At 41.8% G+C, this 27,600-nt stretch overlaps 1 protein-coding gene across 1 annotated transcript in view; it reads left to right on the top strand.

The window, feature by feature from the left end:
- VDR (vitamin D receptor) overlaps nt 1-26,931 on the top strand; it is a 161,521-nt gene extending 134,590 nt beyond the window's left edge. The window contains exons 6-10 of the mRNA XM_075850127.1: nt 1,732-1,831; nt 16,137-16,302; nt 20,537-20,688; nt 22,465-22,581; nt 24,047-26,931. Of these exons, the coding sequence (XP_075706242.1) occupies nt 1,732-1,831; nt 16,137-16,302; nt 20,537-20,688; nt 22,465-22,581; nt 24,047-24,306 (795 nt within the window). The 3' untranslated portion in view covers nt 24,307-26,931. The remainder of the gene's footprint in view (nt 1-1,731; nt 1,832-16,136; nt 16,303-20,536; nt 20,689-22,464; nt 22,582-24,046) is intronic.
- The last annotated feature ends 669 nt before the right edge of the window (nt 26,932-27,600 follow it).

The following is a 27,600-nucleotide window of genomic DNA, read 5'->3' as shown; positions in this document are numbered from 1 at the left end:
TGGTGGATGGGTTCTCGAAAGCAGGCCCCATATCCCACGGGCTCCATAAGAGTTGTGGGAGTGCACCTCTAATGCAGCCGTATCATTGTAATGGTATTTTCTTCAACTTTGCTTCACAGAAGAATCCGCTTGATATTTTATTAACTGCTATATATTAAGTGACCACAAATCTCTTCCTTGAGTAGTTGTATATCATATCTGTAAGCAGCAGCCCAGGCACTGGATGACTCATTTTAAGTGAAACCATTATAACGTAGTCGAAATATCCAAGTCATACAGATTTCAGAAATAACATTCACTCAACAAAGAATATAAAACAACATATAGTCCAATAATCAGCCACGTAATGTAACACCCTTTAGATCAGTCTGTACTATGTTTATTTTATACAAGGTGAGAGACACTATGAACATTTTGTTAATTCAACAATAGAATAAATGATAACTGCATGGCACATTTTTAAAGTCATGTAAAAATATAAACAAATGCATATTATAAGTTACGGCCGACTAGAACTAAATAATCATACATAAGAACAAGGCCCTGTTCACACTTAGTTCCTTCAGGACTTTTGAGGCAGATTTTGACCTGCCTGTAAATTTCTTGACACAATTTTCACGGTTTCTTGGCCGAGTGACTTGGCCATTGGAGGGCCGAGGGCAAAAAACGCAGCGAAAAATGCTTTCTCTGCCTCTCATTGATTTCAATGGGATGTTAGAGGTGGAACCACGGCAAGAAAGAGCATGCCGCTTTTTACCACGAGCGGCTAAAAGCCTCTGTGGAAAAAAAAACTCCTCCGTCTCCCATTGAAATCAATGGGATGCGGTTTAATAAGACGTTTTTTTTGGCGTGGTTTCCACATCAAAATCAGCTGCAAAAAACTCAGTGTGAACTGGGCCTTAAGTTTGAAGAGATTCACTGGAATTATACAGCACAAAGGAGAGTAGGTTCAGGGTGGTCTCTGTCAATTATTTAGCTAAACATGTTCAACAATTCAATGATTTTTGTAGATTGCACCATTCGCCCCCTGTAGATAGCGCCACCTAAGCTCCCTCTAGGAGTGGAATCCCGGTCAGAGAGCTCTGGCCAGGGATTTCCGCTCCTAGAGGGAGCCCCTGACGTCTCTGTTCATATATGGACAGTGATGTCAGGGCCTACCTCTTGGAGCGAAACCCCCGGACAGAGTGTTGCCGAAACTCTGACTGGGGATTCCACTCCTAGAGTAAGCCCCTGACATCACTAGCCATATATGGACAGTGACGCCAGGGGCTACTCCGGGAGGAGAATCCCCAGCCAGAGCGTCAGCAACACTCTGGCCGGGGACTCCGCTCCTAGAGATAGCCCCTGATGTCACTTTCAATATATGAAATATAAAACTCTGAAGTGCCGCCCACTGTTTCTCACACATTCTGTTCACACAGCGTGTATTTGATGTGTAGTTTGGCACGTTTTACATGGATCTTTGTCTCACAGTGCACTATCCTTCACGACTTGCTAGACGACCAAATTACATGATTATTATCGGTCCAAATATTAAATGTTCCTAAAGATTAAAAAGTTGTAAACCTTTTTTTTTATTGAACTACCGGATTTCTATGATCACATCGACATAAGAAAAATCATTATGACCCATAACGTACGCATTGTTAACTCTATGGCTTAGGATCTTTTTGTTTGTCTTTAGACCTAGTTTGCTTTTTGAACGTGTTTGGTTTGTTTTGGTTTGCACAGCCACCAGTAAGAGAGAATGCATGTAGAAGAATTACAAGATCCTCATCTGTCCAAACCCAGAACTATTCCTCCGACTCGGACACCTTTAACTCTTCTCCAGGTAATATATTACTCCAGTAATGCACTTTTAACCCTTTAAGTTATGCATTTTGCGGGTACTATTTAATGAAGCTGCCAGTTGAGAACCTGTGAGGCGTCTATTTCTCAAACTAGAGACTCTAATTCATGTACTTGTCTTGTTGCTCAGTTGTGCAGCGGGGCCTCCCACTTCTCTTTCTACTCTGGTTAGAGCCTGTTTGTGCTGTCCTCTGAAGGGAGTAGTACACACCGTTGTAGGAAATCTTCAGTTTCTTGGCAATTTCTCGCATGGAATAGCCTTCATTTCTAAGAACAAGAATAGACTGTCGTGTTTGACATGAAAGCTCTTTTTTTTAGCCATTCTGAGAGTTTAATCAAACCCACAAATGTAATGCTCCAGATTCTCAACTAGCTCAAAGGAAGGTCAGTTTTCTAGCTCCTCTAAACAGCAAAACTGTTTACAGCGGTGCTAACATAATTGCACAAGTGTTTTCAAGTGTTTTCTAATCATGCATTAGCCTTCTAACACAGCTAGCAAACACAATGTAGCATTAGAACACTGGAGTGATGGTTGCTGGAAATGGGCCTCTATACACCTATGTAGATATTGCATTAAAACCAGACGTTTGCAGCTAGAATAGTCATTTAGCACATTAACAATGTATAGACTGTATTTCTGATTAATTTAATGTTATCTTCATTGAAAAAAAACTGTGCTTTTCTTTCAAAAATAAGGACATTTCTAAGTGACCCTAAACTTTTGAACGGTAGTGTATGCAACACTAGAACACAGCTTTTTACAGAACCAAGCTCCGTACATATATACAGTGCCAGAACCAAGCTTAGTAAATATATACAGCACCAGAACAAAGCTCAGTACATATATACAGCTCCAGAACCAAGCTCAGTACATAAATACAGCTCAATTTAGTGCAACTCCTGCAGTATAGGTTTGCACTATTGTATACAGCTCCCAGCATGGCCCAAACAATGATAAGGATATGTTGGGAGTTGCTGTTTCACAAAAAAAAAATCATACCACCCATCATCTCGATGCAGATCATACAGTTACTACAGTTCTGTTTTAGAGGCAGAATAAACATTTACATTAAAGAGACTCTGTCACCACATTATAAGTGTCCTATCTCCTACATAAGGAGATGGGCGCTGTAATGTAGGTGACAGTAATGCTTTTTATTTAAAAAAACGATCTTTTTTCACAACGTTAGGAGCGATTTTGGTTTATGCTAATGAGCTTTCTTAATGCCCAAGTGGGCGTACTTTTACTTTCGACCAAGTGGGCGTTGTACAGAGGAGTGCATGACGCTGACCAATCGGCATCATGCACTCCTCTCCATTCATTTACACTGCACTAGCGATATAGTTATATCACTATGTGCAGCTACATACACAAGCCCTAACATTACTACAGTGTCCTGATAATGAATACACATGACCATCCAGCCTGGACGTCATGTGTACTCAGAATACTGACACTTCTGAATCTTTTCTGTGAGATTTACAGCAACGGATACGAAATCTCGTTTACCTCGTAATCTCGCGAGATTCAGGATTCTGAGTACACATGACGTCCAGGCTGGATGGTCATGTGTATTCATTATCAGGACACTGTAGTAATGTTAGGGCATGTGTATGAGGCTGCACATAGCGATATAGTTATATCGCTATGTGCAGCCTCATACACATGCCCTAACATTACTACAGTGTCCTGATAATGAATACACATGACCATCCAGCCTGGACGTCATGTGTACTCAGAATCCTGAATCTCGCGAGATTACGAGGTAAACGAGATTTCGTATCCGTTGCTGTAAATCTCACAGAAAAGATTCAGAAGTGTCAGTATTCTGAGTACACATGACGTCCAGGCTGGATGGTCATGTGTATTCATTATCAGGACACTGTAGTAATGTTAGGGCTTGTGTATGTAGCTGCACATAGTGATATAACTATATCGCTAGTGCAGTGTAAATGAATGGAGAGGAGTGCATGATGCCGATTGGTCAGCGTCATGCACTCCTCTGTACAACGCCCACTTGGTCGAAAGTAAAAGTACGCCCACTTGGGCATTAAGAAAGCTCATTAGCATAAACTAAAATCGCTCCTAACGTTGTGAAAAAAGATCGGTTTTTTAAATAAAAAGCATTACTGTCACCTACATTACAGCGCCCATCTCCTTATGTAGGAGATAGGACACTTATAATGTGGTGACAGAGCCTCTTTAAGTACTCCCCAGTGACGATCTCCGATTCTAGTTGTTCTTTTTCTCTTTTTTTTTTCTCCATCCGGTCCAGACCTCTATGATGACTTCTCCTGGCCACATGCCATTTCTGCAGTTTGCAACTCTGATGTCTTCAGCTTCTCACTGTTCAAACATTTCTGCACCTATAAACAAAGACACAGTTATCATGGAGCCAGACACTGCGCACCTAAATATAATAGCACCATACACTGCACCTCTAATTATAATAGCACCATACACTGTCGCGCACACACACACAGTGCTCCCTGTAGATAGTGCCCCCCATAGAGCTCCTTGTGGATAGTGCCCCACATACAGCCCTTGTAGATAGTGTCCCACATACAGCCCTTGTAGATAGTGTCCCACATACAGCCACCCCTGTAGATAGTGTCCCACATACAGCCAACCCTGTAGATAGTGCTCCACATATAGCTCACCTCTGTATACAGTGTCCAACATATAGCCCACCCCTGTAGATAGTGCCCTGCATATATCTCCCCCTATAATTAGTGCTGCACATATGGCCCACCCCTGTATATAGTGCCTCACATATAGCTTCCCATATAGTGCTCCACTAAAGCCCACCCCTGTATATAGCCCCCCCCTTGTGGATAGACTATAGCCCCCCTTGTAGGAGTCGACCTCTGTATATAACCCCCCCGTAGATAGAGCCAACCTCTGTAGATAGCGCCCCCTGTATATAGCCCCCACTGTAGCCAGAGCCTCCCCTGTAGATAATATCACTCACATTTTTATTAGGATACAAAAAAATAAAACTTTACATACATCCCGTTCCCGCACCATCCGGTGGCAATGCAGACCTGCTCTCTTCTGAGCAGGTCTGCTGGGTTAAACAATGCAAGCTACGCGATGACGTCCTCATGCCACTTGCATCGTTGAAAAGCGCTGATTGACAGGGTAAGTCATTCTGCCCTGCCAATCGGCACCTTTCATAGATGAAGGCACGATGCCGTCATCGCGCCGCTTGCGCCTATGAAAGGCGCTGATTGGCAAGACACTATGACTTGCCCTGTCAATCCGCGCCTTTCAACGACGCAAGCGCCGCAAAGAAGTAATCGCGCCGCAAAGAAGTAATCGGGCCGCTTGAGTAGTTGAAAGGCGGTGAATGGCTGGGCACAGAACGTACCCGGCCATTTCTCGCATACAGTGCAGAAGGGGGTGGTGGATTCAGAGCGGCCGCCGTCATGGACGGTGCGGTCCTGGCGCCCCCCCTATCTTCCCCCTTAGTTGCGCCCGGGGCACATGCCCTGTCTGCCCCCCCTAGCTACGCCCCTGCACATGTGTGATCGCTAGCGCCCCCAGCGATGAGAATCAAGGACCGAAATTCCCCTGAAGTAGCCAACCCTCCATTCATTTCCATGGGACAACTGTCTCCTGCAGCTCCATAAAAATAAATGAAGGAATTCTCATTCAGGGGAATTTCGGTCCCCTGTTCTCATCGCTGGGGGTCTGACCACTGTATCATGTATCCCCTATACAGTGGATGGGGGATACATGTGGTTGTGGGACAACCCCTTTTAACTAGCGTTTCTAAAATCATAAAATGTCATTTATTTTATGATTTTAGAAACTCTAGTGTTCCCAGGCACTAAATTGCTTTTACTTTATACTCACCACTGTGTTTACTTTGCTCCGCTTGGTGCCGTGGTGCTCAATGCCCTGCTCCGTCGCTCCACTCAGAACGCTATTACGCCCAGCGTCATAGTGAAGCGGAACATTTTTCAGACGGTAAGAAACCTGGACTGTCCTTCCTGATCCGGTGGTTAGGACCTATGTAAGTAGCGGCAGGTGTCCCAGCGGCGCCGCCCCCCCCGTCCCCGTTCCTACATTCTATTTGCGCCCGGGGCATATGCCCCGCCTGCCCCCCCCCTAGCTACGCCCCTGCATATGCGGAGAACAATATTCTGTCCTAAAGTTTTAGAGGGATTTTATTCCAACTTCTTAATTGCTTACAGTACATTCCCAGAACTCCATAACCCTACATGGCATGTTTTCACGAATAGACTTGTTGTCCTGATTCTGGCGTGTAAGGAACAGTAAAGATACAGCTTGTAGAATTCCCACACTGATAATTACACTGTAGCAGTGAGTAGCAATTATGCGAAAGACATATAATAAGATAGATGTGCGTGCGGAATTGTGTATATCTATATATGCTGTAATTTTGCATAAGGGGCTGTGCAGGAATAGAAAAACATGACTGCGTTCTACTAGAAGTAGCAGCACACATGTCCATGGGTGGTTTCAGGAATTTTAACTCGGCTCGATTGAAGTTAGTGGGGCTGAGTGGCAACACCACACACAACGGCACCTTTTTTTGTAAGAAAGCTGCCATTTTTTTCTAAACCTGTACAACACTTTTAAACAATTGCCAACAAAAGATCTGTCTGAAATGCTGTTTAGTGGCGTTAAAAAGTAAATGTTATTTCATGCTAAGGTTATCTTCTAGTTTATACTATCGTAATGATTGCAGGAGTGTTAGATGAAGTGAATAACATTTATCATCTCGTTACAATGGCACCTGTGAACGGGTGGGATATATTAGGCACCAAATGAAGTTGATGTGTTGAAAAATGGGCAAGCGTAAGGATCTGAGCGACTTTGACAAAGCCATATAGTGATGGCTAGACAACGGAGTCAGAGCATCTCCAAAACGGCAGGTCTTGTGGGAGCCCAAGGCTCATTTTTGTGTGTGGGGAGCAAAGGCTAGCCTGTCTGGTCCTATCCCAGAGAAGAGCTACAGTAGCACACATTCGTGAAAAAGTTAATGCTGGCTATGATAGAAAGGTGGCAGAACACACTGTTCATTCCAGCTTGCTGTGTTTGGCGCTGTATAGCTGCAGACCGGTAAGAACCCCCATGCTGATTCATGTCCACTGCCAAAAGCACTTAAAATGGGTACAGGAGCATCAGAACTAGACCATGGAGCAATGGAAGAAGGTGGCCTAAATTTAAGTTTTCCTTCACATCATGTGGATACCCGGTTGTGTGTGCTTTGCTTATCTGAGGTAGTGATGGCGCCAGGATGCACTATGGTAAGAAGTCAAGTCAACGGAAGCAGTGCAATTTTCTGCTAGGAAACCTTGGGTCCTGGCATTCATCTGGATATTATTTTGCAACAATGTTTAGGTAAGTGGTACGTGCCAGGCTAATTATACCTCCTCATGGCAATGGTATTCCCAAATGGCAGTGGCCTCTTTCAGCAGGATAATGCGCCCTGCCACACTGCAAAAAACACACACACACGCAGCGAGTGAGAGAAATAGATATATATGTGGAGACATATATATTCTCCACATATTCTTCCACAATACATTGTACAAAAAAAAATACAGCAATGGATTATACAGAGTATAAGGTATGGTGTAAATGCAATCTCAGGTTTTTTTTCCACATGTATGGTCTGAGCCGGTGCTTCTTTCCGCAGCGCACAGGATGAGGGCTTATTCAGACGAACGTGACGTTTTTGCGCCCGCAAAAAACGCTGCGTTTTGCTCGCGTGTCAGCAGCGTGTGGCATGCGTATTTTGGGCGTTTGTGCATTGAATACGCACATACGACATGCGTTTTTCACGCGCGTCTAGAAAACGCAAGGAGGTGTGAGCTTTTCGCCAGCCTACAAAAAGGCCAACAATGCAACACCCCTGCTTGATGTGCGCACATGTGATGCAGCATTTTTTACCTTTTTGTGCAAGAGAGTATTTAATACAACCCCTATTTGTGGTTATTTTGCCTGCTTAACTGCATTGATGCCACCTAGCTCGCTGGCCCGTGTTCTGCTCGCATGGATGGTTTCCCGGAGATTTGGGGAACGCCGTACCATGCTACTGCCACACCCGCGGAGAAGAGGTAGGATTTGGGTTCATCCCATTGTGGCTCAACGCACCTCCAAAGGCCATTTTCATACCCTGTATGCTGACCTCCGTCGTCACCCTGATAAATTCTGCTCCTTTTGCCGCCTGTCTGTCGGCGCCTTTGATATGCTGCTTGAGCTGGTTCGGACAGGAATAACTTACCAGGACACCAACATGCGGCGCTGTATTTCCCCAGAGGAGCGTCTCCTTGTCACCTTGCGGTATGTGCTGTTTCTTAATCCAGGTTACACAGTGGTTTGTGTGCTTCATGTCCTACCTAACATGTTGGCTTTGTTGTTTGTGTTTCTGATTTCATATAGATTTTTGGCGACTGGCAATAGCTACCATTCGCTTCATTTCGAATTCCTTCTTGGGGTGTCGACAATTTCCGGCATTGTCACATCAACCTGTGTGGTCCTGTGGCTGAGATTGAAGAGCACCGTGATGCTTCAGCCAACGGCCCAACACTGGCTTCGAATAGCCCAGCAGTTTGAAACCGACACCCAATTTCCACACTGTATTGGTGCACTCGATGGGAAGCACATCCGTGTACAGAAATCCCCCCACTCTGGATCGCGATACTTCAACTACAAACAGGTTTTTTTCAATAGTCTTGCTGGCCTTGGCGGACTGTAATTTATGCTTTACCATCGTAGACATCGGGTCCTATGGAAGCTCTGCGGATGCCCGCATATTTCGCTCGTCCAGAATGGGCCAGCGCCTAATGTCAAACCAACTTGATGTTCCCGAACCTAACATCCTCCCTGGCACCAGCGGCCCACCACTTCCATATGTTATGGTTGGTGATGAGGGTTTTGCCCTCACCACGCAAGTAATGTGTCCATATGCGCGGAGGGGCTTGGATAACCGTAGGCGCATGTTCAATAACCGGCTAGGCAGAGCACGCAAATGTGTGGAATGCGCCTTTGGCATCATGTCAAACAAGTGGAGGGTCCTGATGACAGCAATGCAAATGTCACCGGCCAATGTGACACGTGTGATCAAAGTGTGTGTTGTGCTGCACAACTTTACCCGCATCCATGATGCCAGTCATGATGGGAGATATATGTTACCACCTGCACCCACCACCAACATTGTGCAGGCTGGTCGCCTAGGGCGGCCACCAACATCTGGCCTGCGAGTGCGTCAGCAATTTGCCGAGTATTTTGACAGCCCGGCTAGAGATGTACCCTGGCAGCACGTTGCCATTTGAAGTGTTGCGAAGTTATAATTATTGGCGAGAACGGTTGTTTCTCCCTCTAGGCCTTTTTTGTTTTGGGGGGGGGCGGGGGAGTTGTGTTAGGGACTCGCAATACTTGAGGACCCTTGACGTGTGTTGCGAGCTTCAACATCGGTAGGGGTATGGAGTTCCCTTTTTTGTGGCCACCAATTCCTTGCCACAACATCCCCTTGTGTAGACCAATGATTTCCTGTCCTATGTCAGCAGGTATTTCTGCCTGAGCCAAGCTAGTTGTGGGCACCAAAATACTAATACCTTAGTCCCCGGAATTCCAAACCCCTACCGATCAACTAAGACCTCAACGATGTGGTGGAGAAATGTCGTACTCTGCAAACCTCTTAAGACATGTCACCTCCTAGCGGTAGAGCCTCTACAAATTGCTGAGATATGTAAAATAAGGATTGTCCACACGGAACTAATGACTTCAGAGTTTGTTAGTGCCACATAAACTCCCTAAAAAATAACGACATAGTTGGATTAAATACCCAAACACCGTTATGCACCAACATGATGCTATCAACATTATAACCCATAACGAACACAACCCTGTCAAGGGTTTCATCAGTTTTAAATTATTAAACGCCCTTGCCCACGCACACCTACATATTCTGATATGAATGGGGCGGCGAGGTGTAGGCGGACATATCAACAGCACTATGCTGTCCACGGCCCTGAGGAGGATGGTCCTGAGCAGCATAGTGGTGCTGATACTGGGGCTGGTAGCCGTGAGGCTGGATGGGCGGCTGAAAGGTTGGGGCAGGGGCGAAGTGGCTTGGCCCTTGACCATATTGCAGCATATGCGATATGGCTGGGGCAGGTTGTGAGGGCCCAGGCAAATGGACCCACGGCGAGGGCGCAGGGACACTACGCCACTTCTCTTTTGCAGTGAAGCACCACCCTGGACTATGCGGGGGTGTAGCACTGTCGATCAGCGACAGGATGTTGGACTGGAGGCAACCCAGCCTATGCTCCGGTACCCGGCGCATTAAAGGGGCCATTCTGCGACAAAAAAAATCAGGTGTCCTCATCTGCGGCGTGCCGCAGGTATTCGAGAACACGAGCGTCCACCTGTGCACCTGCGGGCGGGTTCACGGGCCGTCTGCGTCGGGGTGCTGCAGGCGTAGGTGCCACTTCCTCAGGTGGGCCCGCTTCTGGCGCCGAGGCTACTGGGGGCAGGCTCCTCTGCTTTCGGTTCTGGGGGTTAGGGTCACCAGGAGAGCGGGGGCTTCGGACGCCTGAGACGACTCTGGCCGTGCCTCCTCTTGAGAGTCGTCAAGATTGTCGCTAGTTCTAGAATAATAGACACGAGAGTTGAGTATCACATTTTAATGTTGGAAAACCCACCATCTTTTACTTATGACATTTCTGCGAGGTCACGTTTGCAAAAAGGGGAAACGTTGATTACTTACTGTCGCATTTGTCCATGATTTCGCGCAAGAACAGCAGCTGCTTATAGTATATATAGCGGCGCTTCCTGGTGGCACCATCTCCGCTGCGCCCACTGGAACCATATTCACGGCGGAACTGGTCGCGTGTGCTTCGCCACCGTCTCTTTACATCATCCACGGTAGAATGAACACAACATTCAATGAACACACATGATGTTACTGCCCACAGAGGCACTGCTTAGAAACGACAGGACGACACCTACACAGAAGAACAGACATTACTTTAAGCTGCTAAAGCTGCGAATGAACCGAAACGTTGGCCATGAGAGGAACTGTTACTACAGGAACACACTAGTGAATATGGATCACATTACACGTATATGTATACAGACATCGACTCACCAATGCGTTGCCGGTCGCGGGAGCTGCTCTTGTCCCAATCCTGCTCGAACAGCGCCTCCGCAATATGGTCCCATGCCACCTCCTTCAGTGTGCGGTCATGGTATGACTCCGCACGGGTGTTCCATACCTCCGGGCGCTCCTGAACTAAAATGATTAGCTTCTCCACATCCATGTGGCGTGGCATGGCTGCAAGTTGCTTGTGCAGCTGGAGTAAGGTCTGTTCTCTTTTCAAACCTGGCCTATCAACAACTTCCTGCTTTTCTGCTAGTTTGGACAAGTTAGGTCAAACTCATTAGCATAGAGACAACGACTCCGGTGTGAAAAACGTGCGTTCCACGCAGGTGCCTCCGTATGACATGCGTGATTTTCACGCACCCATTGACTTCAATGGGTGCATGATGCGCGAAAAACGCAGAGATATAGAACTTGTGACCCTTTTTACGCAGCGGACAAACGCTGCGCAAAAAACACGGACTGTCTGTACTGCCCTATAGACTTCTATTGGTCTGTGCGTGGCGCGTGAAAACAACGCGGGCTGCACGGACGCAAAACGCGTTCGTCTTTAGCCACCCTGAGTTTGATGCAGAGAGGGAGGGGGTGAGTGACCCAAACACTTCCAGACACCATGTAGACTCAAAACACCAGGTCACACCATATGAGGGGGAAAAAACTTTGTAGTATTGTAACCCCTTTCCGACATCTTCCATTTATATTTACGGCGCTGTCAGGCAGGGTTTCTCGCAAAGCGCAGTACAGCTGAGCCCGCACCAGCACCGCCGGGTGTCTGCTGTATGTTACAGCTGACACCCTGCTGTAACAGCTAGGACCAGAGTTAGCCTCCGATCCGGCCTATTAACCCCTCAGATGCTGCGCTCAATAGAGATCGCAGCATCTGAAGGGTTTTTAGCCACTGACACCCCAGCAACGTAATCGCTGGGTGGCTGCAATTGCAACCGGAGGCCTAATACTGGCCTCCCGGTCTGCTAGCTACGGAAGCCTCCTATGTCCCGCTTGGAGGCAGGGCCTAAAAGGCTTCTGATACTGACGGCAAGATGGCGCCTTCTCCGCTTCTGGCTCAGAAGCTGAGTCGGCATTATCACCGGTGGGTGTCAGATGTATGTTACAGCTGACACCATTCTGTAACAGCTGTGACCGGATCTAGATCTGATCCCTGCCATTAACCCCTTATATGCAGCGGCCGGAGACGGAGCCTGATCGGCATGCTGTCAGTAGACGACTGACAGTTCTAATACATTGCACTACATAGTGCAGTGTATTAGAAGAGGACTAAACAGTTGGACCTTCAAGTCCCCTAGTGGGAGAAAAAAAAAAAGTAAAAATAAATGTTCTGAAAAATAAAAGTAATAAAATAAAACACAATCGCCCTTTTTCCCTTATCAAGTAATTTATTATTGAAAAAAAACATACATATTTGGTATCGCCGCATCTGTAACAGTCTGAACTGTAAGAATATTATGTTGTTTATCCCGTGCCGTGAACGCCATAAAACAAACCCTAAAAATAATTGCCAGAATTGCTGTTTTTTGGTCACTTTGCTTTCCAAAAATTGAAATAATAACTGATCAAAAAATTGCATGTATCCAAAAATGGTACCTATAAAAACTATAGCTCGTCTCGCAAAAATATTCAGCTCAGTCGACGAAAGAATTAAAACGTTATGGTTCTTACAACGGAAAAAATACATTCTTTTTACAAAAGTTATTTTATTGTGCAAAAAGTTGTAAAACATAAAAAAGTGCTATAAATTTGGTATCGCCGGAATTGTACTGACCCCGCAGAATAAAGCTAACATGTAATTTAGAACGTGTGGTGTACGCTATATAAAAAAAAAAACAATGCCAAAATTGCTGTTTTTTGGTCACCTAGCCTTCCAAAAGAAAGGAAAAAGTGATCAAAAAGTTGCATGTACTCCAAAATGGTAACAATAAATATTACAGCTCGTCTCGCAAAAAATCAGCCCTCATACCACGACGTGTATGAAAAAATAAAATTGGTTAAGGCTCCCATTCAGGGAAGAAAAATATGCAGTTGCGCAGGCCTAAGGGGAACATTTCTTCTGTTTCAAGCAGCAATTTATCAAGGCCTTAAAATTAGGGAACCAGGAAGGAGAGGACTCCACACTTTCCCAGCAAAATTTATCAACCTACAAAGATGCGGAGTGTGGACCAAAAGGGGGATAAGAAAGGACACCATCTATCAGTTCGTTACTGACCTGTGCAGAAAGGATTGCTTCACAGCATAACACACATCTATGGATTATTTTATTGTTTTTTTTACCCCATTATTACACCACCTGACTATGCTCCTGATGTACTCTGCCCAGCTTACATATACCCTGATGTACTCTGCCCAGCTTCCGTATGCACCCACATTATAAACTGAAATACCAGTAAAACTCCAAATAAAACTACTACCAAGCAAACTCCACGCTCCAAAAGCCAAATGGCGCTCCCTCCCTTCTGAACCGTACAGCGTGCCCAAACAGCCATTTACGTTCACATATATGGCATCGCCAAACCAGGAAGAACCCATTTAACATTTTTGGGGTGTGTGTCCCCACTGGCACAATCTGGGCACAACATATTTGCCACTGAAATGGCATATCTAGGGAAAAATTGCTATTTTTACTTTGCACCATCCGAAGCGCATTTAGTTATGGAAAAGACCTGTGGGGCGAAAATGCTCACTACACCCCTTAATAAATGCCTTACAGGGGTATAGTTTCAAAATTGGGTTCACTTCTCAGGGGTTTCTTTTATTATTTCACATCAGAGCCTCTACAATTGTGAACAAATACTTTGTAAGTTGCAAAATTAGGCCTCAATTTTGCATGGTACTCTTTCACTCCTGAGCCCTATCGATAGTCCAGTATAATAATTAGGGATCTGTATTTTCATGGTGGCACAAGCTGGACACCACATATTGGCATATCTATGGAAAAATTGCCATTTTCCTTCTGCAACATAGAGTGTACACTAATTTCTATAAAAAACATGCTGGGCTAACATTCTCACTACACCCCTAGGTGAATACCTTGAGGAGTGTAGTTTTCAAAATAGGGTCACTTCTGGGGGGTTTCCACTGTTGTGGTTCCACAGGGGCTTTGCAAATGCGACAAAGCGCCCAGAAACCAATCCAGCAAAATCTGCACTCCAAAAGCCAAATGGCGCTCCTTTTCTTCTGAGACCTACTGTGTGCCCAAAGAGCAGTTTATGACCACATATGGGGTATTGCCGTATTCGGGAGAAATTGCTTTACAAATGTTGGGGTGCTTTATCTCCTTTTATTTAGTGAGAAAATGAATCATTTTGGTCTGAAGCTACGTCTTATTGGAAAAAAAATAATTTTTATTTTCATTGCCCAATTCTAATAAAATCTATGAAACACCTTTTGGGGAGTTTCCACTGTTTTGGTCCCACAGGGGCTTTGCAAATGCGACATGGTGCCAAGAAACCAATCTAGCAAAATCTGTTCTCCAAAAGCCAAATGGCGCTTCTTCTCTTCGGAGCTCTGCTGTGTGCCCAAACAGTAGTTTATGACCACATATGAGGTATTTCCGTACTCTGGAGAAGTTGCTTTACAAATGTTGGAGCTTTTTTGGATAAATATTGGAAAAATGTTAAAGAATATTTTCACGTCCAAATTCTAATTATGTATGAAACATCTGTGGGGTAAAAATGCTCACTATACCCCTAGATAAATTCCTTGTGGGGTGTAGTTTCCAAAATGGGGTCTGTTTTTTGTTTTTGTTTTTTTGTTTTTTTAGGGCATTTCCTTTTTTTTTTTTTTACATCACAAGACATCTTCAAACAGGACATGGTGCCTGAAATATAATCCAATAAAAAGAAGGCCCCAAAATCAACTAGGTGCTCGTTTGATTCTGAGGCCTATGCTTCAGTCCACTAGCACACTAGGGCAAAGTGTGGGATATTTCTAAAAACTGCAGAATCTGGGCAATACATATTGAGTTGCGTTTCTCTCGTAAAAATGAATGTCTGCAAAAAGAAAATAATTTGGAAATTTCACCTTTAATTTGAATTAATTCTTGTGAAACGCCTAAAGGGTTAAGAAACTTTCTAAATGCTGTTTTGAATACTTTGAGGGGTGCAGTTTTTAAAATGGGGTGATTTATGGGAGTTTGTATTGTATGGGCCTCTCAAAGCCAATTCAGAACTGAACTCATCCCTGAAAAAATAGCCGTTTGACATTTTCGTGGAAGTTCTAAGCCTTGTAACGTCCTAGAAAAATAAAAGGACGTTCAAAAAACAATGACAATCAAAAGTAGACATATGGGGGATGTTAATTAGCAACAATGTTGTGTGGTATAACTATTTCTTACAAGCAGATACATTTAAATTGATAAAGATGCAAATTTTTGAAATTTTTCGCTATTTTGTTTTTTTTCCCAATTAAATACTGAATGTATCGACCAAATTTTACCAGTAACATAAAGTGTCACGAGAAAACAATCTCCAAATCTCTTGGATAGGTAAAAGCATTCCAAAGTTATCACCACATAAAGAGAGATGTCAGATATGTCAAAAGTGGCCACAGCGGGAAGGGGTTAAATACAGGGCCCCCAAGATATGTAAAGGTAGTGTGGGTAAGGGTGGTGACCGCTTTCCCTGGCAAAATTTATTTTGTTGTTGGAATATTCTAATAGGAGTTAGGTGAGATCCATTATTCATGTAATAAATTATTCTTTGACATTCTGCACTCAGATGCCGTGTGTTGTATTGTGACAAGTTGTGGAATAAATATTCATATTTGTGACTGTTTCTCTCTCGTGTATCTCCTTTTAGTAAATATTGTACTTTTTTTTTAATTTGCCAGTAAGTTTGACTTTACATTTTTAGCATTTGAGAAGTATGTATTGCTTGACAGATAATGTATTAACCAAATAATAATAATTTACACGTTTTGAATGACTCTTAGCTGTTCCTACTTCTATCACTGGAGTGGTGTTGTAAACCTTCTAAATCTGTACAGTTTGCAGAATATACACTTCTGTTTGGCTAGTAAAAAAAACTCCAAAATAATTTCTGCATGGTATTTACACCTAAATATTACTTACAGTTCCGTCAGATGTGTGTTTTTTAATTTTTTACGTTGCATAAATGTCTTCTATATTTTTTGCAGATCCTTCTGAGAATGGCTTTTTTACCAGTTCACTGTTCAGTGGCTTCACCAGTGGCGGTTCAGATGCTGGTTCCCCTGAGCTCTCAATGCTCCCTCACGTTGCAGATTTGGTCAGTTATAGTATACAGAAAGTCATTGGATTTGCAAAGATGATACCTGGATTCCGGTAAGAATTTCACTTCCTGTACAGGAAGAAACAAAACCTAGCATTATAGACCATGAATGTTACATATCGTCTCCTGCTATACTATTACTTTTCTCATCTAAGGGAAACACAACTAAAACCATTTATTATCATGGAGTCTTTCAAATTGTAATGAATAATACTTTGGCCACACTGTTTTGCTAAGCAGCATCTCGAATGTGTACAGACAACTGCTTCGCGATGAAGGATGCAGTCTGCTGGGAATGTGTTCAATAAGGCCTCATGCACACGACCGTAGTGTTTTTCTGGTCCACAAATTCCAGGACCGTGTTCCGTGAAATGTCCTCCGCAGTTCATCCGTATGTAATCTGCAGTTCATCCGTATGTAATCCGCAAAATGCGGATAAAAAAAAAAGCCTAGGTAAAACAGGATGACGACAGAACTCATTCCCGGTCGACGCCTAGCAACACTTCCGCAAATCCGCAAACTGCGGTTGACACACGGAGGTGTACCCGCATTTTCCACGGGCCCATTGACTTCTATGGGCATGTCCGCATCGAATTTGCGGGCCGTAATAAGACATGTCCCGAGTTTGTGCGGCACGGATTTGCGGACATGCGGGGACCCGTGAAAACACGGATAGTGTGTATGGGCCCATAGAAATGAATGGGTCCGCAATTCTCCCGTGGATTTTCGGGGGAATTGCGGACGCAAAAACACGTTCGTGTGCATGGAGCCTAAGGGTCTTTTTTTTCTTTTTTTTTTCTTTTTTTTTTAAATTTATTTCCAAACAAAAAAGCAATAAAAAAGAGAAATCAGCATCATATAAAAATCAAATACACAAGCATGAAATCATGTACATAAGAGTGTATATTCAAAATGACATGTAAAGCGTCGCTCAGCTTGTAGTACTTGGCAAAATTCCCCATAGATGCCCATTCACACATAAATCAGGATCTTTAGATTGCGTTGCACAGACAGATCCTTTTTTTGTTATTTTAATATACAATCCTTGTCAGGACTAGCCCTTATAATACCAACACCATGGTTTAGCGACAATAGAGGGACAGTCTGAATGTGCCGCTTTTTGGGAGGAATACCTCCATGTGTTCGGAGAGGAATATCTCTAATACTGAGTGTGTGACATACTGTAGGAGGAATGCCTCCATGTGTTGATTTGGAGAGGAAGATCTCTAATACTGAGTGTGTTCTATACTGTAGGAGGAATTCCTCCATGTGTTAGTTGATTTTGAGAGGAATGCCTCTAACACTGAGTGTGTAACATACCGTGGGAGACATCTCCAATGTTCATAAATTCAAGAGGAATGCCTCTAGCACTTTAGACACTCTAGATGGTCTGCTGAAGCACTGGGAGCAATGCCTCTATTTTCCAATATTGAGAGTATCCATTACCTTAGATAATTTACAGTAAATGGTGTCTGAATTCTTCTAGGAAGAATGCCTCCAGTTGCACTCAAACGAACAGACAACTATTATTATATCTTTTTTCCACATCTTGATTATATATACCTCTCTCCATTGAAATGGACTGTTGTTCCTCCCAATTAGAGTACTAACTTTAACCCCTTGGCGACACGCCACGTACTACTACGTTGCTGTTACCAAGGGGAAGTATGGAGCGCGCTCACTGACTGAGCGCGCTCCATACTCAGCGGGTGCTGGCTGTGTTATACAGCCGAAACCTCACTCCAGCGCGCAAAATCAAAGATCACTTTGATTCCGCTAATTTAACACCTTAAATGCCATGGTCAATCACGACCACGGCATTTAAATTATTAGAATCAAGGGGGCGCCCCCTCAAACATGCCATTGTGCCCTCCCACGGCGTGATCGGGCAGTTACAATTGTTATGGCAGCCTGGGGGCCTAATGAAGGCCCCGAGATCTGCCATCTTTGTACTCCTCCTTTGAAGCTCTACCTCTGGCAGTAACACGATGTACCTCAAAACATTAGTATTGCAGTATATCATGCAAGCAATCCAACGATTGCTGGTTCAAGTCCCCTAGGGGAACTAATAAAAAAAAGTAAAAAACAGTTAACGTTTTGACTTTATGTTCCAAAAAAAAACCTTTTCCCATTTTTTCCCTAAATCAATGTTACATTTTTTTTTAAGTTAACATACCTAGTATTGCTGCATCCGTATAAGTCCAAACTATCACAATATAGCGATGTTTAACCTGCTCAGTGAGCGCTGTAAAAAAGTATATATATGTATATATATGTGTATGTATGTGTGTGTATATATATATATATATATATATATATATATATATAATTTGGTATCGCCATAATCGTATAACCCTGTAGAATAAGGTGCGCATGTCGTTTACCACCTGATGGACGCCGTTAAAACAAAACCCCCCCCCCCAAAATGGTGTAATCACTGTTTTTTCCCATTTCACCCCACAAATAATTTTTCCCAGCTTCCCAGTACATTTTGTGGTACAATAAATAGTGGAATGAGAAACTACAGCTTGTCCCGCAAAAAACAAGCCCTCATACGGCTGTGTCGATAAAAAAAACAGAGGTTATGGCTTTTGGAAGGCGGAGAGGAAAAAACTCAAATTGACAGTGTCTCCAAGGGGTTAATTCCACAAACAAACATCTGTAAACACTTTCTCCTTTCTAAGATATATCTGCTGTTCAGCAGATTCAAAATATAATATTCATATTTTCAAAAATACGGGAGTCCATGGATTCATTTTTAACTCCCTTTTGTATGTCCTTGATAGGGTTTAGTTATAATTCTTTTTCCAAATAGAAACGTTGACATTGCTGTATGAGGGCTTTTTTTTTTAAGTGGGTGAATGTAAAAATAAACACAATTCCGGCATTTTTAATTTGTTTGTTATTTTTACTCTGTTCAACTCGCGGCATAAATAATGCATTAACATTTTATGGGTCGGTACGGTTATGGCAATACCAAATATGTGTACTTTTATATAGGTAATATATATTTGACTACTTTTTTTGCACACAAGCACTTTTCATGGAAAAACATTGTTTTTACATCGTCGCATTCCAACTGTAGTTGTATGAGGGCTTTATATTTGCGAGACAGGTCCGTATTTTTTAATGGCACCAAAGGACTTATTGATCTACCTTTTTTTTTTTTTTTTTTTTTTTTTTTTTTTTTTTTTAGGGGGATGGGAAAGAAAGCAGTTTTGTAATTTTTTTTTTATGCTTTTACCACCCAGTATAAATATTGCGTACATTTGTTTTAACGATTTTGCACAATGAAACCACTTTTTATAATGGTGTTTGTGTTTTTTTTTTTTTCTTTTTCATTTTTTTATGCCCGATATGGGACCTTTTGCGTTTTCAGTATTTCAAAGCATTATTGCCCGTCTTCGATAAACTGACAGGCAATCTGTTGGCATTCTTTGACACTGTCTAATAAGAAAATAGCCATGGCATTGTTTCATTTGATGTCTGCTGTACTAATATATTATATAAACTGGACATGCTATTATTAACACCGCAATTAGGTTGTAATAGTATGTCCAAATGCTGGAAGGGGTTAAACAAATTAATATATCCCCACTTAAGAGCCTCACTTCTCAACAAATATTATAAAAAATGTTTTTATAGCAATTTTCATCTGTTACTACAAACTGTCAGTTTTATGGTCACAGGCTTACTAAACCCGCGACCGCGGCATCTAAGCTGTTAGAAGGACGTTTCATCGTCGGAGAATCTTCCATACTATTGTGCCAGACATAGGACCGATACAAATATAGGCAGCCAAAGCGATGTGCATACAAATGTGGCATGCGCTGTACCCCTACAATGCAAAGCACTTGCCTCCTCCATGGTCAAGCATTACGGTCTACCTCTCTCTACCAGCTTATATGCAGGGAATCCTCTAAATTAAGCTATCGCTTGCTGTGTCAATTCCTGCAGTCGGAGGTCAACACTGAAGAAAACAATTCAGGCAGAACGGGAGTTGCAGGAATTTCGGATAGTTCCGCTATATACTGGATACTTATAGGGTCCCTAGGCTTGGCTTTTCTACATACATGTATTAGAGTCCTCAGTTATGCATTCAAACCACAGGTTTATCTGTGTTTTGTGCTGGACTGAAAGTAGCTGAATGCATAAAATGTACTAATAGAAGCAGAAGAATTAGTCCATTCTGTAATAAAGGAGTATGAAAACCATACAGTAGGAAGGGGTGCTTCCACATGCTTAATTAAAAAGTTTAATATTGGTCATTTTTGCATTGAAAACTAGTGATCTTACTGCTGAAGACCAAATTGCCTTGTTGAAGTCATCTGTCATTGAAGTTATAATGCTACGATCCAACCAATCCTTTACACTGGAAGACATGTCCTGGACATGCGGCAGTGAAGACTTCAAGTACAAAGTGGATGATGTCACTCAAGGTATAGTATGAGATCTATTGTTCTTGTCCTTCATAGCTAAAAATAAACCGAATGTTCAGGAGCTGAAGACCTTCTTTATAATAATAGGACTATATAAGTAAATGCAGTCGGTCAGAACAAATTCTTCAGTATTACATAACAAAATATTGCTGTAATTGATTCTGTGTACAGTTGTTGCCTCAAACATTCAGCAAATAGACTTAATGGTTCTGATGGGACGCTCGCGTTGTTAAGTGGCCAATTTACGCTATTGCACTTAATTGTCTGCCCTAAAGATATAATAAGGCAAACTGTCTACTGATAAGCAGAGGGAGCATATGCTGGTTGTTCAGCTAATGTTCCAGTTTACACAACTTCACATGTATTCATTATTTGTTTAGTGTTTCAATTAATAGATATTCGCATCGACCTACTGGATATTTATTAATACTGATGGTGCACAGCTGAGATTGCCAGATGTGTTATCAGTGGTGTTACATAGGACTTCTGCTAAATATACAGAATTATCTTAACCCTGAGAGTTATCGCAGTACACACATATAATACAACCAAAGGTGTAGCTTGAAGCTCTTGTAAAAGGGCCCCTCCAACTACCATTTACCATTTATAATTCTGCTGTATTTTAATGTGGCAAATGGGCCTTTAGAAGCCTTCAAGAACTATGGCCCAGATGAGAGTTCAACATCTGCACGGTCAACTTCTTTAATATTTGAGCCTCCACGGAGATTATCTGATTACCATGGGTCTTGCCTACAGCTGATTTTGCTGGGAAATTGCAGTCGGCTGCTAATTTTTCCTGCAGTGACTACTACAGGGAAACTTTAGTATTACATACAGCCATTTAAGTGAATGGCTGTCCATGTAATTTAGGTGTGACCGAACTCCAGCGGAGTGGGAGCGGCTTCTTGATAGCGGCTCTCCACTCTGGATCAGGGGCAAGTGCAAACTCTACAACCTCCTATAGTTAGTTAACTGCATACCACCCCAAAGAAAAGACAAATTAAGTCTTGCACCATCTGAAAGTATATAGTGAACATCTTTAAAATAGCTTAGCATTGAGTGAAGGATATTCAGGAGATTCTAGTCCACAATATTAATGAATGTCTTTGTAGTGGTGAGAGTAATTATTTTCCCCTTGGTTTACCCAATCTGAGAGAAAATCATAAGAACCGAACTAATTACTCTAATTCGTATGGAAACCAGGAAGAAAATTTATTAATCCAGATCAATGTCATCCAGATCAAAAAATATGTAATTGAAACCAATATAGAATTCAATGGACTCAATTATGAGTCCGATGTATTTATCAGTGGGTGCTCGTCTCACCCCTCTCGGCTGTGATTGACTGCTGTGAGGAGGGCGGGGGGAAGCTAATAGGAGAACAGAGCTATCCTTTTAATATGCTGCCATTACCACTTAAATGGATATGTGGATACATTACACACAGTATATTTTATTCAGGATATAATTGGAGTTACACTATAAAGGGGAATTTCCTTCTTAGACTATTATGCCATTCAGATGGAGACTCCGTAGAGACATGGGTGGGATTACAGAAACATCGTAGCGTAACTTTCTTTAACTTCCATGGGAGTTACATAAACAGCAGCTCAACCCCTGTTTTCGAGATAGGTGTGGGTCCCAGAGCTGTGACCGGCATCTATCAGGCATTTATGGCATATCTTGTGAATATGTCATAAATATCTGAGATGGTAATACCCCTTTAAGGTGTTGAGAATAAACATTTTATTGATCTATATATGTTGTCTCCTGCAGCTGGGCATAATATGGAACTTCTGGAGCCATTGGTAAAATTCCAGGTGGGACTGAAGAAATTGAATCTTCATGAAGAGGAGCATGTCCTTTTAATGGCTATCTGTGTTCTTTCACCAGGTTAGTGCTAAAAACAGGAAATTATCTATACCTTTAGTATTATATAGTATGTAGCTTTCAGAATTAAAGGGGTATTCCCGTCAGGGACATTTATGACCTATCCACAGGATATGCCATAAATGTCAGATAAATGCGGGTCCCACCTCTGAGACCCGCATCTATCTCCAGAACTGGACCCCCTAAACCCCGTTCTACCTCTGTTCTCTGGCTGACTCGTGTGATTTCCGACCATGTAGGACCATGTTGCCATAAGACCCATAGAACTGAATGGTAGTTATGGAAATAGCGTAGCCCGCATGCTACGCTGCTCCCGTAACTGCCATTCACTACTATGGGAGTTACGGAATCCGCGTAGCTCAGCGAGTCAAGAAGTGGCCGGGTGGTAGCGGGAGCAGAAAAAGGTAGAACGGGGATTAGGGGGCCCCGTTCTAGATATAGGTGCGGGTCCCTGAAGTTGGACCTGCATCTATCTGACATTTATGACATATTCTGTGGATACGTCATAAATGTCCCTGATGGGAAAACCCCTTTAAGTTTCGCTCCTCTTGTACAAAAACTGTTCAGTGACAAATGCAGTTCTACATCTGAAGTCCTATCAATTTGGCAGTAAATACGGTATGTATAGTGATGATTATTTCTGAAACAGACGCAGATGTGCATACTATTACTAGAGCTTTACTAGGCTTCCTTAGCCTGTTGATTACAGTATTTTATGATGTTTCCTCATGATCTTGGGGCCCCTGGAGAGAAGGGGACCTTTCCAGGTTGGTCTTCTCCTCATTGTAGCAATTTTTTACTTTCTGCAGCATGATAACTTATCTCATAACACCACAAAAGCCACTGAAAAACTCAAGTTAACGTTTCTTGCCACTGTGTATTCAGCCCGTTAAGTCAAGTGAGTCACAGTTTTGAACATATCTGCTTGCTGTCATCCAGTAGGAACCTTCATTGTTTACTTACAGTGGATAGAAATCTTTCATGATCATGTGATGAACACACAGGTGTGGGACTGATTACTATGAAAGAACTGTTATCAGAGCTGTGTCTTGTCTGTGTGTCCATCACATGACCATGTACAGATATTTATACCCTGGAAATAAACAATGAGTGTTCCTTCTGAACAACGGCAAACACAGATCTTAAAAAATGTGTAATTCATACAGAAGGTATATTGGAATATTGTATTACTTTTTATTGCACAAAAAAATATTTACTAAAACAGGAATACCCCTTTAATGGGTGGTGAACCTGCACAGGGATGTGGTTTCCACAGGTGATGCAATTTTAGCAAACTAAGGCCTCATGCACACGCTGCATGCGATTGCGGGTGCAGATGGTCGCCCTCATTTTCGGGCCGTGCTCACGTACAAAGTATGTAAGTAAGTAAGTAAGCCACTGCATTAGGAAATATTTATTCTGAGTTTACCCTGCACTGATACTTGCTATGTTTATGTGTGACTTGTAGATCGTCCAGGGGTCCAAGATAAAGCACTTGTTGAAGCAATCCAAGATCGCCTCTCCTCTACTCTTCAAACGTACATCCTCTGCAAACATCCACCACCAGGGAGTCATCTCTTGTATCCTAAGATGATCCAGAAACTGGCAGATCTACGGAGCTTGAATGAGGAACATAGCAAACAGTACCGCTTCCTCTCTTTCCAGCCAGAGCACAGTATGCAGCTCACTCCACTTGTACTGGAGGTGTTCGGCAATGAAATTTCTTGAGTTGACTTTCACTTAAATGGGAGTGTGAGTGAGGTAGGGTTCCCGTGCAATGCGATTTTCGGCCATGTGTTCTGTACAGGTGAAGAACGTGGTTTCAGTGTGCTTCACCTGTGCATACCAAGTGGCTTAAAACCGCATGCAACTACTGCTGCTTGGGTGCATCGTGTGCGGGCACCCTTTAAAAGTATGCAATCTTAGTTGGGTCTTTTTGCCATGGAAAATAACTGGGTCTTTAATCAAGAGATAACTAGCTGCAGTTTGTACGTAGGGCATACGATTTAAGACCTATCTGGATGGTTATCTTGCTTTCTGCAGTTCTACTATAAATTGGGGTAAGTCCCCTTGCCATGCTCTTGATGTAATGTTCCAATTTTCGAAGCTTTGCCATGTTGTGTGCCTTTTAGACAGCAAATGTCAGATTGTGTCAACTTTGATATATTTAACCTTTTTATAGGCTTTTTCTTGTATAAAAGCCGTTGTTTGCGAAATCTGAAACTTGACAAGTGTGCCAAATTCTGAAGGACTGTAAAAGCCTTAACGTCTTTAACGATATAGTGTAAATATATAAAAAAATTAACCAAAGTATATATATATAGTTTATATACAGCAGGAATTTTATAAATGCCCAGAAGTGTGAAATGTAATTATAATCTACCTACATTTTTGTTAGAACCACTGTGGTTTTACGCTAATTATAAAAATCACAGCCAAAAAAAACTACAAAAACCTTGAAAAACACATCTTATGTCAATAAACCTTTAGGCCATCAAAACTGCAGCCTGCGTGGGAAACCCAAATAGAGAGCTTTGTTTCAGGTTTTACCAGGTCCTGAATATTGTGTTTATGTATTAGGATCAGCAGTTGGTATATTATTATTGGTGTATCTTTGAGTGAAAAATTGGATATGTGAAAATGTATATTTTTGGATTGCACATAATTTTTATTTGAATATCTTCACAAAATAGACATGCCTATATTTTTACTATGAAACAGTCAAATGCCGCTGTACACCTGACACTTGAGCTTGACCTATTGGCGAAGCGTAATGCTGAGAGTCTGGCCTGGAAATATTAAATCCACATGGAAAGATTAAAATCTTACCTAGAATTTTTTTTTTATTCGAATATGTTAAAAAGTTATCAAAGTGTCAAACAATTTGACTTGGCACTTCTTTTTAATATGCTCTAAAAATAGAATTTTATTCAATACTAGGAAGAATTTATCCATTCACATGCTTGACTAAAATTGTTAGACCGTAAACGTAGATCTGGTGCAGATTAGAACAGTGTATAGAATATACAATGTATAGAGTATATTGCATTTATAAGCATTACTCTTTTTTTTTTTCTTTTTTTTTTTTATTCTCACAAAATGTAATTTGGTTTTGTGATATGATTGGGACATACACTGGTTAGACACTAAGAAAATGTGTTTTTGTTTTGTTTTTTTGTTGATTTTTTAAAAATTGCTTTGGATGGTTTATTTGACATTATGCTGTCCTGTATTAAATAGTCATGCAGAGCGTTTGTCGAATTCCTACATCACCCTGTTATATCAGTTGCTCTATACTTTCAAACAAATCAGTCATGCTATTACAATTATGCACCATATCAAATGACCGGTCCGCTAGACTATTATACCAATAGGCACAAAACAATTATGTGCCATCAAGGTAACCGCCATTAAGACAGAATATAGCGAAGTCCGCTATTTTCATAGGAACACTCCTCCCACTTTCGCCCTCACCAATGATTGGAATTGCTGATTGTTGAATGGAGGAGTTGGGAAGGGGCAGGGGCAGCGGACTCATAATCTCGCGCTATACTCTGACACCATTTATTATCTTTAGTTATGATGGGCGCTCAAAGGGTTATGGTGTTTTTGTAATAACATTACTGGCAGGTCAGACTCCAGTTCTCTTGTGGCTATTCATCTTCTTAAAATTAACTTTTTTGGGGGGTTAGTTGAGTGTTTGTTCTGATCTTACAGTGGGCCCTGTGACTTGTCAGTTCATTATAAATGAGTGCTATAAAATGAAGCACTAGTCGGGCATCTCTCTACCTTGAGTAAAAATTTTAAGTTAATTTTTACTAATTGAACCCGATTCTAAACATAGTGCCGTCCTTAATGTGTAGATTGCCCATGGCCAAAGGCTGAATCGTGATCCTCCATGCAGCAGGTGTTTGTAGTAAATTTAAGTTATTGTTTAATCTAGTGTCCCAGCCATTAGGGAAGTCTTATCAGTCACTCTAAATATATCCCATTTGCACTTTGATCAGTTTTTACAGTAGTAAGTGACATTACTTCTTTTCTGATGTTGAATACTATATTCCACATTATAGTATATAATGTCACAACTACAGAAAATCTTCTTGTCCATTGTGCCTTACCGATATTGTTCTCACTATTTAAACTACTAGACTATGATTTTAATAAGGATACTGAAGGCCTGAGTAAAAAAAAATGTTTCTTTTGGACCCAGAATTGAAGTCCGATATTGGAATTCTACAGATGCAGAAACATGTAAATGGTCAGCTAGTTCACTTTTTATATAACTTTGATCCTGATCCCTAAGGCGAACATCTATTTTTTTACAGATTTTCGGTGTAGATTAGTACAGTGAAATGCGAGTGAATATAGAAAATATATATATATATATATATATATATATATATATATATATATATATATATATATATATAGATATATATATATATATATAACATTTATTTTTTATTGTGTGCGTGTGTGTGTGTGTGTATATATGTATGTATATACATATATATATATATATATATATGTGTGTGTGTGTATATATATATATATATATATATATATATATATATATATATATATATAATATATGAATTTCTTCCAGATTTGCAGTGGACTTCATCCCTTTCAACACAAATGGAGAAATCCACTGCAATATTTGTATGTAACACGTGAATTTCAGGCCATTTTCATAGTAGAAATGATCCCTTTCATCTGGTCCACGCCTCTGTGATATAGTTAATATAGTTTGATCTGTGATAAGGTTGTTAAATCATTTAGTGACTACAGAAATTGTGTGTTTAAGACTTCGTTTACATCTGTGCTAGGGCTCCGTTCCGACGTTCCATCGGAACTTTCCGTCGGAACGGAGCCTTGACAGACACAAACAGAAACCATAGGTTTCCGCTTCCATCACCATTGATTTCAATGGTGACGGATCCGGTACCAAGGGTTTCAGTTTGTCTCCATTGTGCAAGGGTTCCGTCATTTTGATTAAATAAATAGCGTAAAACGACAGAA

This window comes from Rhinoderma darwinii, chromosome 2 (genome assembly GCF_050947455.1).
Source record: "Rhinoderma darwinii isolate aRhiDar2 chromosome 2, aRhiDar2.hap1, whole genome shotgun sequence".
Taxonomy (NCBI): domain Eukaryota; kingdom Metazoa; phylum Chordata; class Amphibia; order Anura; family Rhinodermatidae; genus Rhinoderma; species Rhinoderma darwinii.
The sequence above is the reverse complement of the archived record's forward strand: the minus strand, read 5'-3'. Positions and strand labels throughout refer to the sequence as shown.